General features: G+C 42.8%; 2 protein-coding genes across 6 annotated transcripts in view; one reads left to right on the top strand and one right to left on the bottom strand.

Moving 5' to 3' along the window:
- Positions 1–1118, bottom strand: part of LOC109905724 (basic salivary proline-rich protein 3-like) — an 11508-nt gene extending 10390 nt beyond the window's left edge. For both annotated transcript variants that reach the window (XM_031790861.1, XM_031790863.1), the window contains exon 1: positions 990–1118. The gene's annotated coding sequence lies outside the window, so the exon portion shown is untranslated. The remainder of the gene's footprint in view (positions 1–989) is intronic.
- The window catches only part of LOC109905722 (hypermethylated in cancer 1 protein), a 17983-nt gene extending 286 nt beyond the window's left edge, over positions 1–17697 (top strand). Inside the window, exons 1-2 of one of the 4 annotated variants that reach the window (XM_020503258.2) lie at positions 1596–2035; positions 8358–17697. In XM_020503258.2, the coding sequence (XP_020358847.1) occupies positions 1984–2035; positions 8358–10591 (2286 nt within the window). In that variant the 5' untranslated portion in view covers positions 1596–1983 and the 3' untranslated portion in view covers positions 10592–17697. The other 3 variants (XM_031790860.1, XM_020503259.2, XM_020503257.2) reach the window with 3 other exon arrangements.
- The last annotated feature ends 1192 nt before the right edge of the window (positions 17698–18889 follow it).

Genomic DNA, 18889 nt, shown 5'->3' with positions numbered 1-18889 from the left:
AGCGCGATGCCCTCCACTAGCCTCATGCATATTGACATCCCGTCTGGATACTTACTGCGACTTTAGGTGCATTTAGTCAGTGAAGGCAATAGGCTATAAAAGCTCTCCTACTTAAGTATATATTTATAAACTTTTTTTTAAACATTTGTGTCTGACAGCTGGCAGGTATGGACTAAATTTACGCGTCCGGAGCTGGCATGTTATATCGCATTTTTAAAACTTTATATTATTGTGAGGTTGCTTAAAACAAAATCTCTCGTGAGCATCTCTAGGCCTATCTGAAAAAATCTATTGAAGACAAGTTGCATTTTTATCTTGGAATGATTCGAGAGAGGAAACATGCCTTAGTAATTCAAAATAATGTTGTTAACTTATTAAGATGTTCGCGATAAGGGCAAAAGGCCCATTCGCAGTGACAACTAACAGAAAGATCGAATAATTAGTAGCCAAAGATTGTATACATATAGTCAATTGATAGAAGACAAACATTTTGTTGGCATATGCTCAGCTTCTAAAAGTTGTACAACTGATGTAAATGACAAAAGCTGGTTGAGAGAGATTTCATGATTTTCAGACTGTCAGCCAATATTGCAACTATAACTGTGAACTAAAAATAGCGACGCCTAGGCTAAAATAATTTGTTATTGTACAAACATGATCAATTTCAGAAGTGTGTACTACTGTGTGTGGAACACTGAATTACTATAGGTCTGAAAACAAAAACAAACCTGCATAAAAGCCCTAAACAACCCTAACAGCTTCATTATGAATATATTGTAATAATTTTGAGCTAATTGACAGTACAATGTATGTGTACACTTAATCACTGTTACTGCGTATATATTTAGCCTACCAAAAACATAAGAGGTACCTTTTCCGTTCCAAAATAGGCCCACGTTTTACGCACGAAACAACGTTTACGCGCGAAAACAAATAAGGCCAATGACTACACCACTAGGTTACTATATAGTGCATGGTTGCAGGATTACCTTATAGTTATATTTGATGGATGGATAAAAATATCAGGGGACAGAGTTCTGCTCCTCCCCGCCCACCTCTGTCAGTGCGCCGAGTTTCGCAGGATATGGGCTGTGGCAGTTTACTTACTGTAAGCTCTTGTCTGCTTGTCTTTACGTAAGCAGGTGAGACTCGTTAGGCCTTGGGCTACAAACACTTGACACCAAACTCTAATGATGAGGTGGCTCTAAGTTAGCCAATGGGGGTTGGACTGTAGAATGTCACATCCGTATAGGATATCAAAGGTTCACTCACTAGGACTAGTACACATTTTAAGCACTATCATAAGATTAACCTTATCAGTAGGTTTAATTGAAATATCCATTAACTAAAAGGGTGTAGTGTTATAGATCAGTTTCAGTCAAATGGCATATGAATAAACCACCCATCATCTATCGGTGTAGGCTATTTCCTCATAGTCTAATTGTTGACAATATGCATTTTTGTTACGAGTCTCATATGTCTCCAAACTTCAGTTCAGTGTAGGACTGCAGTGGGCCGTGTGATATACAATAAAGAACTGTCTCTTTAAGACGAAGCGGCGATGTGTTGTGAAGTTCAAGTGGGGGTCAGTTGAAGTTCCTGCCCTCGAGTTTACCTTTTAGTTTTATTAAAGACTGACATCACATGGGGCGCTAAAACACTTAGGGTGCATAGAGGCTCCATTATCATCCCCGCGCACGTTATTGCCTCGAAACAAAAAAAATGCCGAGGAAATTACAAAATAAAATAGGAGGAAACTGATGCTGGACTAAGCACGTATTTTTTTATAGGAAGGGGTGAGAAAGAGAGGGAGTGGGGAGGGGCAGGGAGAGCGAGAGAGAGAGAGTACGAAGAGAGTAACAAGAAATTCATAGCAATTAATAATAAAAAGAGTTGGCAGTCGTGCTTGGAAAACTGGCATGGTTTTTGGAGGCTGGCAGTTCAAAGTTGAAACGTCAGAAATTACTCCAAAAGACTGTTGAGATGATCATTAAGGGAGACTTAGATCGGGTGGCAGAAGAGATCGGGCATCCAGGTAACGTTTCAATACCAGCTTTTTAAAGTCCAGCACAGCTACAGATCAGGCAACATTATTGAGACCAATATTGAACTTTTTAGCGATCTTTATGTGAAGATACGGGGTTTATCGCGCGTTTAGTGTTTGGTTAATTTGTGTGTCTTTTTTAAAGCAAAACTTAATCGCGTTTTCCTAATTTTGCGATGGAACCTCTTACTCTATATATTTTTGTTTGTAAAAAGAAATGGTTGCTTATGTGAGGTATCTTTTGTTTAATTCAAACATTCTCATTTCCACTTTACCAAACTACGAATATCCTACATAACTGTATCATGCTAATAAATGGATCACTGGACTAAGTTCTGTAAAGCTACAACAAGGTAAGATTTCTGTTGGATTATTTGCTGTGAAGTAGGCTTAGCATATATGTCACCTATTGCCATCAGATGGTTGTGTAGTTATCTAGTTGTATACAGAAAACAGTGTAGTTAAGTCTCTGGGTATTCAGCATGATGCCTCATCCTCAGTCAGAGGTAGGGTGATGCGGTGGGTCTCGGTGCAGAGTTCACACCCCACCACCGTGCAGCTATAGATCACAGCTCGCCTAGCATCGGACTAATGATGGGTTCATGGCGCTTCTCATGGAGTTGATTTCATTTTAGGGAGAGCGATGATTGCTTTATCTTCTATACCTGTTCTGTTCCTCTCCCATCCCCTCTGTACCTTTATATGACAACATTTAAGTGCTGTCGTTTATTTAAACGTTCTGTTTAGATTAACGACAGCACTTAAATGTACAGAGAGTGTATGAAATACAATTAATCCATCAAAAGAATATTGACAACACGTTACGCATGTATAGGCCTATGTCATAGGCAATCACTCATCTACAGTTATTTCGATGAAATGTAGGGCTGCTTGAATTTCCCTTTGTACATTGTTTGTGGAGGGGATTTAGTGTAGACTCATGTGGTTATCTGACTGAGATAACGATGGTGATTTGTCTAATGCGAGGACAAGATTACAAGAGTAGGGATGAGAAGGCGAGATTTAGGATACCTAAATCATGTATATCATGTTAAAATTGTTTTGTTGTGGAAAATGTATCCTATCTTTTAAAGAAAATAGGCCTATAAACCTGAATAACAAATGACTTCTTAAATGGTCCATTTCTTAATACACGACGTATTTATTAAGACATGTTGTAAAGGTCTATAGCCTAATGGACGCATTGAGTATACATATCATTACATTTTCTAAAAAAGTTGACACGGCTCAGGAGTAGGCGAGTCTATTTTGTTAAAAGGACTTTGAGTTTGTAGGCCTATAGGCCTACTTCTCCTCTCGGTGTGTATTCAATCAAATCTAATGATTTAGTTAAGACATGGTTGCATAAAACTAGACTTATCTTTTACAACTTTACAAACTTTACTGCAGGCAAAATATAGTTTTAAAAATGAGGCAGATTTTTAAGTAAGTATTGTTGGCTTTTCTTAAACAAGTTAGTAGTGACAAGGAAACTAACAGCAAAAACCTATTATAAAAAAAATACAAACATATTTTTTGAGAAACCATTTTTCTCTGTCCATCGATAGGCCTTGAGTACTTTGATTTGGCTTTTGAGACATCGCTATAACAATTATGGTAATAAGGGATCGTTTTGTCAATTTGACAACTGCTATCAATGTGGCTCTGAGAAAGAGGCACATTTAATAACGGGGGATCGTGTGAACATGTCTACGGCGGGATAATGAAAGGAAATCTGGGGGTCTGTATTCTAGAGAGACGAGGCGCGCAACTCGAGAGTTTCAGCTGAGTGTCTCATTTGAAATGCCCCTTATAAGGAAGTCAACGACAGAGCGAATCAAATTCATATCCAAGATAAAGGCGTAGTTGCGTTGATAAGGTGACAGACTCATTTTGGCGGCTGTGTCTAAACATCTAAACTCACTTATTTAGCCTTCTGACTATAGAGGAAGTGTAAAATGAAAATGTCTCTGGCCTTGTCTAAAATCAAACAATGTCGATATAATTCGAGCCATCTCTCTGCACTGTTTAGGCTAAGCGCAGGACACCCAGCCCTTAGGCTACTTATAAAGCCTCAAGTGTGGTTTTCATTAAATAAGGTTTCATGCTCTACTGCTTTTATACAACCCATTCACAAAAATATCCTGCTACGTAAGGCCTTATAAGCTATAGAGCTCAGCGGCTCACAGATTTTCCTTGTGGTTTGACAGGGTTCATGCTATGCCAGTAAACAAAATGACAACTGCAATGATAGATAGTATTTCACAGCATGAAAACAAACGGTTTAGCTATTTCCCCAAATGTTCATTTTTTACTCGAAACATTAATTTAGAATAGACTAAATAAAGCATGCATTAAACACAATTAGCATTTAATTTGCTATCATTAAGTCGATATTTTTTTCTTTGCAACGTTAATTTATTATTATGTGCCTTAAATAGACCATTCTCAAACGAAAAAAGACTACACTGATGTCCCAGATCAATATTGTTGTGTAGGAAGTTGCTCTAATTAATACCAGAATCTGGAATTTTTGCATAAACATGGTAAACCTACATGCATACAAAGTTGTTCCCTGTAAATCAGACAGGCAGAAGGAGTGGATAGGAAGTGTGGAGTGTGTTCTTAACCTAGAGCAGACCCTCTCAGTATAAACCCAGCCTCACCCCCATACCAGAGCAGTGACAACTCAGACACAACACAGGTATCATGGATACCAAACTGTCCAAAAGATGACTCAAGCACTGTTTTTCACGAAGTCACCCTTATACCAAATCTAGCATTCACCTATAACCAACCACTCGGGAAACAAATCATGGTACAGCAAAATATTCAGAATGTACATAACAGACACAAGAACCTTCAATATCCACTTACTGTTTAATCATATTCCACAAGGTCACTCATTGTGATGATACATTTTTCAAATGATTCAAAAACATGTGAGAGAGAGAGATAGAAAGAGATAGAGGAAAAATAGGAAAAATAAAGTAGCCTCATCCTATATCGTGCAGGTTAATGATATTTGAATAATGAATATAAACTTGCAATGAGATGCTTCTCTCACAGTTTTAAAACGTTTGATTGGCTCAGTGGATTTGAGGGCTGTCTTTGATAGGCCGACAGGAGGATACAATAGCCTAACTGTTAATGCTTGATGCTCAGACAAAGTTTTTAATACATGATTTATTTTGGTAACACTTCCTTCTCTTTCAACAAGAGAAAAAGCACAATGTGCATATTACACCAATTCTACAGATATGACAGATATGACAGACAGTTTATTCGTGTATTGTAACTGAATGATCACGCTAATAATATTTCATTCTAATACATTTTTTCACTCCACAATTAATATTTTCTTAAAATAACGGATTTTAATGCGTTAACATTTAACATTTTATTTTTGCAATTGATATATCTAAACGATACAGAAAATGACAACCCCGCCTTTACGCATAGGTTACAAGCGGATTCACGATGATTTTTCATGCACCTGCAAGAGAAACAGGGATTTAGTGGTGGAGGCCGGTGCGCTGCCGCATGCAAGGTTATTTTTTATCTAGCTGTTTAGACCATGGATCATTTGTGTGTCTGTGTGTGCGTGCGTGCGCGTGTGCGTGTCTGTCTGTAGCGTACATGTGTGATATGATAACGATTTCATAAAACATCCGAGTAAGATAGCAATCAAACAAACGGAAACGAACCTAAGCAAAGTAAAGCATAATTGTGCCATACATGCAAGCCCACTCTCGTGCGTTGGACAGATGCGCTTGTAAATTTGACAGTGGTTCCAGATTCTTCTTTTTTTTTGTATATAAATATATGCATGCTATTTTTTCTGCTCTACCTTTGAAACATTTAAGTAAAAACCTATTTAGTAATTGATGGCTGCCATCCCATAATGTGGTGGTATGTTTGTCGAATCGTGTAAAGGGGACAGAGTAGCCTAGATCTCTGTTTCATGCGGCTTTTTATTCTCTCAGGCCATGTATAGCCTGCTGTGACAGCATAAAAGTGTATGGTGCACTCCCATTCACCCTGGGGAAACATCCGCGCCTGTCCCAACCTAATGCGTAAAAGCCTATGAGGGCTAAGCTTTACGCAGAGCGCACCAATCGATTACCGCAGTGCTCAGATATATGCCTGAAATTCTTTGCGCTGTTATTAATGTATAACTTATCAATCGCTCTGAATATCAATTTTCATATGAGCCATATTGAGTTACCTGTTCCTTTTCTTGGATTTTCTCCTCTTACTGTGGAATGTCTAGTAAAATATGACCTGGGAGAAATGAAAGACCGCGGCGTTTAAGAGAGCAGCAGTGGCAACCTGTAAATGGTTAGGTTATGGGTTTTATTGCACCAAAACGAGACCATGTTTTAAATGGCTAAGTTACTTTTGGGTAATGCTAAACATATATCAACACAACTACACAGAAAACTCATTAAGACTGAGGTGTGTCTTTAAATGATAGGAATGGAAGGCTATGAGACCGCCAGGGTATAAAACTCTGTATAAGAACCACATGAACTGCTTTTCTTTAGATGGATCCCTTGATATGTTTATGTGTGTTGTGCAGTGGGCTTGCAGGGCCTGGTTGTGGGTAGAATAGTGTCTTAAGGAGGGCTCGGTAGGTAGTTAAATGTCCGCTTGAAATCTCATGCTTCCCTTTCCCTCTGACTGGGGGCTTATAGTCAATGAAATAAACAATAAGATGATGAACTTATGTCAGGAAGACCATGGTCGGACATATTTATTTAGTTGCTTGTTTCCCATCAGCGAGACCAAGCCCTTAGGGACAGTTACACACAGTTTCATCTCACCAGTAAAGTATCCTCAGACACCAATGTTTGAACAATGCATCCTATTAAATTTGTTCAGTTAATAATGTTTACTTAAGCCTTAGTACAACAATACACAACTTTTGAGTGTGTGTGTGTTAGAGTGAGTGTGTGTGTACATTGGTATGCGAGAAGCATGCGTGTGCACATTAGAATCCCAGGGTTCATCTCAAGTTAAACCATTGGACCTTCTCATTTTGTCTTGATTTACACCCTGTGTGATCAGAGTTCCTTATATGACTGGGCCGAATGGGAGCTCAAAGACACATCTTTTTTTGGACTCGTCTTCTCCCTCCACAGGTTTATACCTGCTGTTCATCATACTTGCAAAATGGTCACTCTCTGCTTTGTTTAAAACACTGCACACCCCACCGTTGGATTATCTTTTATGGAAGCCGGCAACAAGAAAACATATCCATATCTGTATCTTTCTTTTTTTTCTCTCTCTCTCTCTCTCTCTCTCTCTCTCTCTCTCTCTCTCTCTCTCTCTCTCACCCTCTCTCTCTCTCTCTCTCACCCCTCTCTCTCTCTCTCTCTCTCTCTCTCTCTCTCTCTCTCTCACCCCTCTCTCTCTCTCTCTCTCTCTCTCTCTCTCTCTCTCACCCTCTCTCTCTCTCTCTCTCTCTCTCTCTCTCTCTCTCTCTCACACACACCCCTCTCTCTCTCTCTCCCTCTCTCTCACCCCTCCCTCCCTCTCTCCCCCCCCCCCCCCCCCCCTCCCCCCTCTCTCTCTCTCTCTCTCTCTCTCTCTCTCTCTCTCACCCTCCCTCCCTCTCTCTCTCTTTCTCTCTCTCTCTCTCTCTCTCTCTCTCTCTCTCTCTCTCTCTCTCTCTCTCTCTCTCTCTCTCTCTCTCTCACCCTCTCTCTCTCTCTCTCTCTCTCTCTCTCTCTCTCTCTCTCTCTCTCTCTCTCTTAGCATGTGAACACTTGAGTTTCTGATAATGACAAAACCTTCAACTGCTGCTCAGCTATAGCAATAGCTCACTTTTATAGAGCGACTCCTAAGTGTGCTGCCTTTACTGTAAACTGAAGCCAATCTGTTCACTTTTCCTTACATGGAATCAATACAATTAATCGAAACTAAGTTAAGTAAGGTGATACAGTGGCATAGTTCAGCTATTAGCAGGGCTGGGGTCAATTCTAAATGATGGCAGTCAATTCAGGAAGTGATTTTAATTTCAAAATCAAAAATTTATAATAAAAAAATGCTTCTACTCCTCAGTTGATTTATTTTTTATATTCAGATGGCAAATTAGACCCTTGTCAGCAATGAGATGTATGAAAAATACATTTGTTTTACATGTCTCACCTAAATAGATCAAAAGGAGACAAAAACTAATGGGAGAATGTACCACAATGTCATGCAAACATATTAGAAAATATTTAAAAAATATGTATAGTAGATATTGACTGATTGTGGACTGATACTACTGGCACTGCATGACGTTTACAGATATCTGCTGTTTTAGGTGGCGGTCTGACGACGATGCTCCATGCCATGGAAGTCCCAAGTCATGCTAGGCACCTCCTCCTGCAACTCAACACCCAGCGCACCAAGGGCTTCCTGTGTGATGTCATCATCGTGGTGCAGAACGCGTTGTTCCGAGCCCACAAGAACATTCTGGCCGCCAGCAGCCTCTACCTGAAGTCCCTGGTCGTCCATGACAACCTCATCAACCTAGACCATGAGATGGTGAGTCCCGGGGTGTTCCGGGTCATTCTAGACTACATCTACACGGGCCGCCTGACCGAAGGAGACCCCAGCTCCCCAACAGAGCCCAACCTGGGGGCCGTGCTGGCTGCAGCTAGCTATCTGCAGCTACTGGACTTAGTGGCGTTGTGTAAGAAGAAGCTGAGGAGAAATGAGAAGTACCCTCTCCGCCCCACTCCTGCCTTTTTGCGCTATGGGAAGATGGGGCCCAATAGTTTGGGTTTAGGGGGAGGGGGCAGGTATCGGGTGTCCACCCCTGTTATTCAGTCCTGCTACCCAGGTGGAGTTGGGAACACCCACACGCCCCGAGCCCCACCACTAGAGGAGCTGTCGCTGCACCCCCATGCCACCCATGCAGGGGAGTTGTATGCCCCCACCTCTTCACAAGGCCCTCAGGTGTTCCCCTCCACACCCTCAGCCCTGCCTGCCCAGCCCAGCCTGCGCCCAGCTCACTCTGACAGGAACTGCTCCCCCATCTATGGCCTGGACCTCTCCAAGAAGAGTCCCAACTCCCAGTCCCAGAACACGCCCTCCCACCCCCACCTGGCTCATGCCCTGCCCCACAACGATGAGGATCGGGAGGGGGGGCTGAGCAGCCGCACTAGCCCAATGCTGGGGGCCAACGGCGGGGCCTACCCCACAGAAAAGATGGAAACGGCTGATCAGGCTGGGTCTCTCCCTCTTCACTCCTACCCCCACCTCAACCAGCCCCTCGGGCCCCACCTGCCCCACCTCCACCGCTCCAGCTCCCAAGGTCCAGACCACTACCCCTGCCCCCCCAGCCCCGACACCCCCACAGAGGCTGGAGAGCCCAGCAGGGAGGTGGGCAACATCTACCGCTGGGTGAAGCATGAGCCACTGTCATACACAGCTGAAGATGAAGAAGATGATGAGGATGAGGAGGAAGGGGGTCGAAACGGAGACCAAGACCACCAGCATCACAACCACCATCATAAGGCAGGGGAGGAAAGCGATGATCGCTACCGTAGGGTGGGCTGTGACGGGGAGGATGAGAAGAGTGGGTCAGGCAGTGAGGAGACAGGCAGTAGTGAGGGTCGACCATCACCCACAGGGGCCATGGGAAGGTTCCACCTACCCTACGAGCCTGAGAGCTTTGGGGACAACCTGTACGTGTGCATCCCCTGTGACAAGGGCTTCCCCAGCTCTGAGCAGCTCAACGCCCATGTGGAGACCCACACAGAGGAGGAGCTGTACTCTGGAGGGGAGATGGGTAGCAGCAACAGCAACCCCAAAAACAACAGCAGCAACAGCAACGGTAATGGCAGCCTGGGCAGCCTGTCCTACCTGGAGGGGAAGTCCAGCCAGAGCCTGACTCCTGGGGTCCTGGGGGAGATCATCAGACCCTATCGCTGTAACTCCTGTGAGAAGTCCTACAAGGACCCGGCCACGCTGCGCCAGCATGAGAAGACCCACTGGCTCACAAGGCCCTACCCCTGCAGCATCTGTGGCAAGAAGTTCACCCAGCGCGGCACCATGACCCGCCACATGCGCAGCCACCTGGGACTCAAGCCCTTTGCATGCGACCACTGCGGCATGCGCTTCACCCGCCAGTACCGCCTCACAGAGCACATGCGCATCCACTCCGGGGAGAAGCCCTATGAGTGTCAGGTGTGCGGGGGCAAGTTCGCCCAGCAGCGCAACCTCATCAGCCACATGAAGATGCACAGCAGTGGGGGGGGCGGAGGGGCTCTGACGGCCGACGGAAAGCTAAAGCTAGACTTTGCGGAAGGGATCTACCCCCTGAGTAAATACGCTGCAGAGCACCTGGGGCTGAAGCAGGAGAAGGCCTCAGAGCTACTGGTAGAGCATGCCATGGAGAGCCTGTTCCCGCTGTCCAAACTAGCAGCAGAACACCTGCGCCTCAACCACCATGACAAGATGGATGTCCTGGGGATCCAGGCCCTGCCCCCTCCCCCAGGGTCCCTCTCTGACTCCCACTCCCGTATCATTGACCGCTACTCCCCCAGCTAAGATGGCCTTGGCTACCAAACAGTCCTATGGGCACACAACTTAACTTACAGTATTCTAACGTCATTCACCTCAACTTCATCAGTATCTGCACCTCAGACTAAGGCCAATACCTGGCCTAAAGAATGCCCACAAACTGTGTAGACTCCTATAAGTGCCTTTCTTTCCAAAGTTTGCATTATATGCATTTCAAAAACCTTCCTAGAAGAACTGTGCTATTTCTATTATATTTTGACCAAGGAATACCCACTCAAAACAGTGTAGTATTTATCTATATGTAAACAAGTTTTTTTTAAATTAAACCACCGAGCCAAAAACAAATTGAGAACCAAAAAGCAATTGTTTTTATTTATTTTTTTGTGCGTTATGAAAAACCAAAGAAACTGTTGCAAGAAAGTGTTGCAATCAGACCCTAAACCTGTGTACTAAATGTACTATTGTACTATTACTGTTGGAAATGTATATAAAATGGAAAAAAGCACATATGGACATGATTCAGGGCTCCTGTCCAGAACTGAAAGGAACGCTGCACAAAAGAAAAAGCCAAACCTTTGGGATTTGCAAGTGATTGGAACACTTCATTTAGTTTTTGGGGTACTGGATGTCCTCTGTATCTTCCTATTCAGTTGTACCCCATGCTCCAGATGTTCTAGTCATGAGGGAGTGAATAACGGAAGACAGCATTCGCTCCGCCATTTAAGTCAAGTGATCTATGCTTTGTTTTTCCACCGTTTTTACGTACTTCATGATCATGATGTTGTGTACAGAGAGACTCATATTAAATAATAGTAGCTTACTGACTGTTACACCCAGTGCCATAACCCTTTGAACCCATAACCTTCTCTTTTGACTTGCATCCCAGTGCCTTCAAATTGTTATTGAAAAGTAGCGAGGAGCACAACCCTGTGATCTCACAACTGGGACGCATCATGGTGCATACCCAACTGATGACACGCCAATCCTTCTCCATGGCTTCAACATCCAGTGGTTTGGAGTGTAGACTAGGTATGGGTGTTGCCTGTGACATTGTGTAATATTTACAACGGTGGGTGCAGCTGTACAACTCACCAGAGGAGAGCACAGAGAGGCCACCCAAGTCAGTGCCGAGAGGCTAGAGTCAATTACCACCAATCAGTCACTATCAATAGCAGCAATTCCCTCTAACACAGATGAAGAATCAGGACTGACAATTGTCCCATACTGCAGATAAATAACCACTTTAAAACCTTTTGACCACCCCCATGTAGTCTCAACTCTGTCTGAGAGACAGAGGGCCGTTCTATCATTGACAGGCCAAAGTGACTGCTCCACTGCTGACTTCATACACACACGTTCACACACACACAGGGACTGGGAGCTGCTAATGTGACGACGTTGTGAACATGAGAGCTGGGCGCTAGCTGCCTCTGACAGTACTCTGCTCGTGGTGCGGCGGCAGGCCGGGCCGTCGGTGTGGGTGAACAGCACAGCCCAGCTGCTGGCCTCCCAGTCTTCCAATAATCCCTGTGAAATCTCACATTCTCCCTGACAATTCACACTGTCTGTCGGCCTGATGGCCCATTTCATGCCTGCCATCCAGCCCCTCTGATCCACACCATGACAAGACATCCGAGCACTGCCGAGCCGAGTCCTACCATCTGCCCTTCCATGCTTCCCTGCCTCTCTGCTAGCAGGCTATCAAACATGGCACAATACAGTACAGTAGCAGGTCTACCCAGTTCCTTTAGAAAACAATGAGCACTTATGGTTTTGGGGTTGAAGGCACTTATTGTTTTGCAATTTAAAATATATATATATTCCAAGGAGCATGCTGGCTTTTTCTTTTTCTACGTTGTCAGGCCTTGTGTCAGATTGGAGTTTGTTGACCACTATAGTGCCAATGCCAACCTCAGTAGGTTAATGTGAAGACTAAAGCCATGAATGCACTGTGATAGACTTAGTGAATCTTAAAACCTTAGCTTGGAGACTGAGACAGTAAGCCCTAGTATTGTGGGATTGTATTAATGTACAACATTAATTGAAGGGCTTTATTCTGTAGCATAATGAGCATATCAAGGTGTGTTTTTCTGTCCCATATTTTCTTTCTCTTTCTTTAGATTTGGAACCAAAGCAAAGTGAAACTGGTGCTTACCTCAGGACTGAACCCAGCATGGGGGCGCAACACTTTAGCTACACAGCAATCAGTTAACCAAACACACACGTACACACTTAGATACAAGCAGATACAGACATCTACACACATTTTTATGTCATTTTGAGGGGACAATAGTCCTGTGTTAAACTTGTGGTTATTTCATGGTTATGACATGTGATATTAACATTTTCTGCTTTTATCTTAATATTTGGTGTAAATGTTCCTTTTTTACTGCCCTCAAAGAGGCTTTGTGTGGTTCAGACCAATGACATTATCTTAATAAGGAAAAGTCAAGCTGGTGATCTTCTTTAATTCAACAGAATATACACATGTACATGTTGATAGGGCTTGTAAGACAAGACGTAAGGGAATACCTCTGGTTCCAAAGAAACATATAAACACTCTATGTGAGTTAGGTCTTTTATTTTTCACCCGAAGCCTTAATGTTTAGTGACGTGTTTGGTTGCACACCAGGAGTGATGTATTTCTCAGTGTTTCCCTAAACAGATAAACAGTGGCTGGGCTCTGAGTGGGTGAAATCTATAGCCTGAAGATGTTTTTCTCTGGACGGGGTTTGTGAGCTGATGATGATGATACTCAGACTAAGGCTGTGTGTGTGTATTCATACCACAAACACACTTTAAGCTAGCTTGTTTCCAGCCTACGTGGAACACAAAAATCCACACTTGTCTCCAAAGTTAATTTAGAAAATAGTCTCCAGCTGTTTTGTAATAACAAAATAAACTAGTTTAAATGACAGGGGCAGTGGACAATTTCAATCTTCTATTTATCATGGCAGTATGAGGTTGGACCACAGACATGTGAAGTCCCATAGACAAGAGGTAACAGCCCATTTGAAGTGGATGTCAATGGTAGGAATATACATCTCTCCTGCTCATTCTCTCTCTCATTCATTAGTTCAATCTCACTGAAAGTCTATCTAGCACTTTCCTTTTTGTGCACCGTTAAAACAAGAAAGAATGTGTTTCCACTGACACTCCGAATCTGTACAGGAAGAGAAAGCAGGATAATGTTCAGCGTTACTGTTCTGAAATGACCCTTTATATAAAGGGAAAGGTGATACCTAGTCACTTGTACAACTGAATGCATTCAACTGAAATGTGTCTTCCACATTTAACCCTCTGAATCAGAGAGGTACGGGGCGCTGCCTTAATCGACATCCACGTCTTCGGCGCCCGGTAAAGATGGGTTAACTGCCTTGCTCAGGGGCAGGGGGGCCGTGTGTGTGTGTGTGTGTGTGTGCGTGCGAGTTTAAAGGGAGAAGTGTTGGGTTGTCTGTTTGTGTCCACATGTTATTTGAGTATATGAATGGCTGTTAATGTATGCTCTGGGAATAGTTCTGGTGTGAAGGAGAGGAGAGGTGTGGAGGAGCAGAAAGTGAACTCTTGGCTGGGCTTTAGTGTTGAGCAGGATGTGCAGTGTGTTTCTGCTCGCGGACCGATAGAGACACAGATGGAGATAGGGAGGGAGAGGAGCATGGAGAGCTCAGCAGGGTGGACATGAGCCCATTGTTTAAATATGAAAGACTGATCGTACTTCTAAACCTCTCCATTCAGAAAACGTTAAGAGCCTCCCTATCTTCTTTTTCCCCTCTTCCTTCCTTCCTTTCTTTTTTTTAAAGGGGAGGAAACCCCTGTCCACTATTATATTGTACAGTGCTGTTCTTACTGTGCTTTACTTCCAGAAAGGTCCAATGCAGACGTTTTTATTTAAATATTACAATTTTGGGGTAACAATTAAGTACCTAACTGTGATTGTTTTCAATCAAAATGGTAGAAAAAAAGCTTCTTAGCGAAGAGAAATTTCTCAAACAAGTCTGTCTGGGAGTGGTCTGAGTGGGGAGGGGGAAACTGAAAACTAGCTGTTATTGGCAGAGAGGTTTGGAACTCTCTTTCTTATTGGTCTGTTAACTAATTTAGGCTGGCCAAAACTCCACCCCATACAGCTCTTACACCAAAAGGGCATTCTCATCATTTTCACAATTTCACAGTATTATTCCAACCGGATAGTGTGAGAATATATATATATATAAAATACAGGAAAATCACGATTTTGACTGCACTGATGTTTTAACAACCACTTTCATAAGCTTATTACCAAAGAAAACATCACACGTTGTGGTGTACTTTTAGCACAACCAGTTCAGAAGAGGGCTCTCTATGACATAACTGGTTAGGAAAAAGAAGAGCAGCCTCCCTCCATATCACCACTATTACAGTTGACATTTACTATACAATATGTGCCAAGAGATCGTTAGCATTTTGTTGACCGTGACTAGGGCTCAATACAAGACAGGAGAAAAATAAAGCTCTGTCAGTTTTAATGCAGAGACAATCTTTTCATAATTATTTTATTGGGATATTCTGTGCCTCATTCTTGCCTTGCAGACTGACTTTGCCTTATTAGAAAAACAAGCAATGTTGATACTAGCATTCAATGCAGACTTGTTGTAACTTTTCTGGTCAATGTTCATATTGAGGTTTTATTTTTTTTACTCCTGTGATTTTTTTGGGGGAATCTTATGAACTCATGAAACATGTATATAGGTATTTGAACCCTAAGCCTGATCCATATGTCAACTATTATGAAATAACCCTGCAGTACATTAGATGATCTAAATTACTCTGATGTCTGGTGTGCGTGTGCATCTGCTGAGTGACCACAATGCACCTGTCCATCTGTGTTATTTCTCTGCTGTTCCCACAGTGGACCTGTTTGAATTAGAAGGGAGGGAGAGAATTGACACTTTCAACGGTCTTTATTACAAGCAGCTGCTTTCCTCCATGTATTCCCCCAAACTGCACTTTTCTGGAGAAATCATTGAATTATGATTTGTATTACCCTCACGACCCCCTCGCGACCCCCCTCAATCGCCTTTCCTCTCCCACGTTGCTTCCTCCTTTTCCTCCCTCTGTCTCTCCCCGATCCAACCACTGGCCTCCCACTTATCCTTCCCTCGTTACTTCAAAGCACTGCTTTCCCTTCACCTCTCTGTCTGTCTCCCGCTCTCTTCTTGACACTCAGCACGAACCACTAGCCCACGCCGCCAGCCCTCCTCCTCTCTACTCCTCCTTCCCTATTCCTCCTCTCTCCCATGATCAAGTCATTTCCAGCTGTTTTTCCAGCTGAATAAGACAGTTGTCTAAATGTTTACGCAAACAACTACTTTCTTTTTCTTAACACCCTGATCAAGTTCCAAAATTAACTTCAAGGCATGTGTTACAATACTGAGGATGACGGGCCAAATACAACATTTGATGACGTTATTATGTACTTGCTTTCAAGTCAGGAAGTGTATTACAAAGGCAGATAAAGTAGCATTATTATTGAGGAAATGCAGGATACTATGAGAAGGAAATGTTCAGGGGGAAATATGCTAAGAAAGATGCCAGTAAAGTAAACATGAGTGGATGAAATTGCACAATTAAACCGGACCACAGCTCCACCAGCCAAGTCATCTGCTGAGATGGAGAGGGAGAGAAAGAAAGAGAGATAAAGAAAGAGAGAGAAATAAATAATGAGAGAGTTAAAGTACCAGTCATAGCTTAAGTAAACAACATAGAAAAAACTGAGTGTCGGTGAGCTGCTGTATCGTGTCGGTGAGCTGTTGGCGTCTCAGTCTGGGTGCCCTCAGCATTGGTTTCTTCTTACCAGGCCTTCAAATCATCAATCAGTCTCCCCATGATAGAGACAGACAGTCTTTGTTGAAGCAGAGGAGAGTGTGGTGTGGCTAGTGGCTGCCCCATGTCTTCTTCAGTATGTTTTGCTAGGAGCGTTCTGTCTCCACCAGGCAGTGAAATTGTCAGACCGCAGACCTGATCAACAGACAAGACAGATTTAAGTGGACACCATTAAATCTAGAATATCATATTGCCGTTTCTCAAGGCTTGACTCTAATGATATTATTCATTTAAGGTACTTCTCCTAAAGTACCCCGTTTCGGATCTAACCCGGGGTCTAATAGTCATGTATGAGTACACATGTACACACGTACACACGTACACACACGTACACACACACACACACACACACACACACACACACACACACACACACACACACACACACACACACACACACACACACACACTTGGATGGCAGACTGCCCTGTCACTGTTCAGGACTGGCTGTTCCAGATTAGGTCAGATTTAATTAGGCTTCCCTGCTCCTTTTGGAGTGTCAGTTCTTGTAGAAAAAGTCATTACTAAAGAAAAGGCAATGTTACTGATGGCCTGAACTGAACATACACTGAGACGCCTGCCAGAATGTCACAGAGGGTACAGACTCCCCATTTATATCACGCATGCACACACACGCGCACACACACACACACACACACACAACCAATTTGATCCCATATAGAAATGTGGATTTACTGAGGTGATTGAGGTGGAAATAGAATTTGAATTTGTGGTTACAGAGAAGGAAAGTTCAACAGGCATGTAGACAGAATAGGGAAAGGGGAAGACAGAGGCACTAAACTTAACAGTAAAACTTCACCAATTTACATCAGATATTATTCTGGTTTTTCCAGGAAGATAATGGAATTTAATTTACTAAACAAGCACACCAGTATTTTTTTATTTGATTCATTTAAAATATTTCAGTTTTTTCAAGCGCTTTCTTGAAAATAAAAACCAAGGGTTTGAATACAAAGCAATGAACAAAAAACCAAACAGTATTTTTCTATGTTACATTTTCAATATTGTTCTTATTTTGCATTTTAGTGAAATGAATGTATTTATTGCATGTCTAAATGTTTTATAGGTCATTGTTTTGTGTGTAAATTTCGTGGGATATTATCATTATTTTCTTTAATTCCAATGTCTAAATAAATCATTTTTGATAAGGCTTTTATTTGTTTTAAGCCATTGTGAAAATGTTATGTTTTTGTTTGTTTCTATACTCAAAATCAACTTGGCAATAAAAATGAATTGCGTAATGGTTTCACAAAGCGTCTGTCTTGTCACTTTATTTTTCTTGTCACTTTTAAGGAATGAATCCATCCACATCAATAAGATTGTCTTTCAGCACCAGACTCAATTAAATCCATAGTAAAGAATATCTGAATTGTAGAGCAGTTCACATTTAAAGGTCATTTCCAATTGCGCCGACATATGCAGCGTTTACTGCGAATGCAGTCTCCGTAACCACGGAAATGTTGCCTTTAATCGTCAGTCTCTTCAGAGATACAGATTGAATAGACAGACAGTGGCAGCTCACACAACGCAGTCTGTGATTCGGCTTCCATCAAATACCTGAGATGAGCGAGATAGCTATTTTACCTTCCAAAAGACACATAAAGAAAAGTACAGCATTTATCACCTGCGACGGAAATATTTCATTGAGATTTCACTGAATGTCAATGATCATTACCATATCTTTTCTAATGCATTCTGAAATAAAGACCCATGGAACAGAGACAAGAACCTCATGTGGAAGAAAGAATTTCAGCAGAATCCCATGCATCGTATTAGGTCCACATGCAACACTGAACAGATCAATTACCCTGTCAGCAAGAGCAAGAGCAGCCAGAGACACACACCATGTGTGCACGTTTCCTGATACACTATTCAACAGCATGTGAAATCATTGTATAATTTACATACATATCTGGATATGGATCCATAGCCAGCACCTTGCTGCGACTTGCTTCGTGACATGTAAAGAAATGTAAAAGAGAGAACGCTGTACCTGAAATCTAGAGCTCTACTTGCGCCACCACCTTCACATTCAACGAATAGGAACATTATAACACAGAACATAGACACCGTCAGTGCCACAAAATAATCTCTATTCAAATACATACATTCACTATAAACTGTAATGCAAACTTCTCTTTGGTGTGATTTCATTGGGAAGCTTGTATACAAACATGATATGCATGTCCCAGAGTGCCCCAGCTAGCTGTCCTGTCCTGAGCCTTGGAGCGGCAGGGGTGGTGGATTGGGGCCGGGGCAGAGATGCCTCTGCCCAGGGCACATTCTGATGGGGTGGTCTGAAAAGGCAGGGCCTTACTGGCAGTGTGCCAACTCTCACTCTGCCCCCCTGCAACACCCCAAATCAAATGGCAAAGGTCTGAGGTGTCTGGTATCGGGGCACTGGTGCCCTGACCCAGCATGGTAATGTCAGGGGGCACAGAAGGT

The sequence above is a fragment of the Oncorhynchus kisutch genome, linkage group LG15, assembly GCF_002021735.2.
Source record: "Oncorhynchus kisutch isolate 150728-3 linkage group LG15, Okis_V2, whole genome shotgun sequence".
Taxonomy (NCBI): Eukaryota; Metazoa; Chordata; class Actinopteri; order Salmoniformes; family Salmonidae; genus Oncorhynchus; species Oncorhynchus kisutch.
The sequence above is the reverse complement of the archived record's forward strand: the minus strand, read 5'-3'. Positions and strand labels throughout refer to the sequence as shown.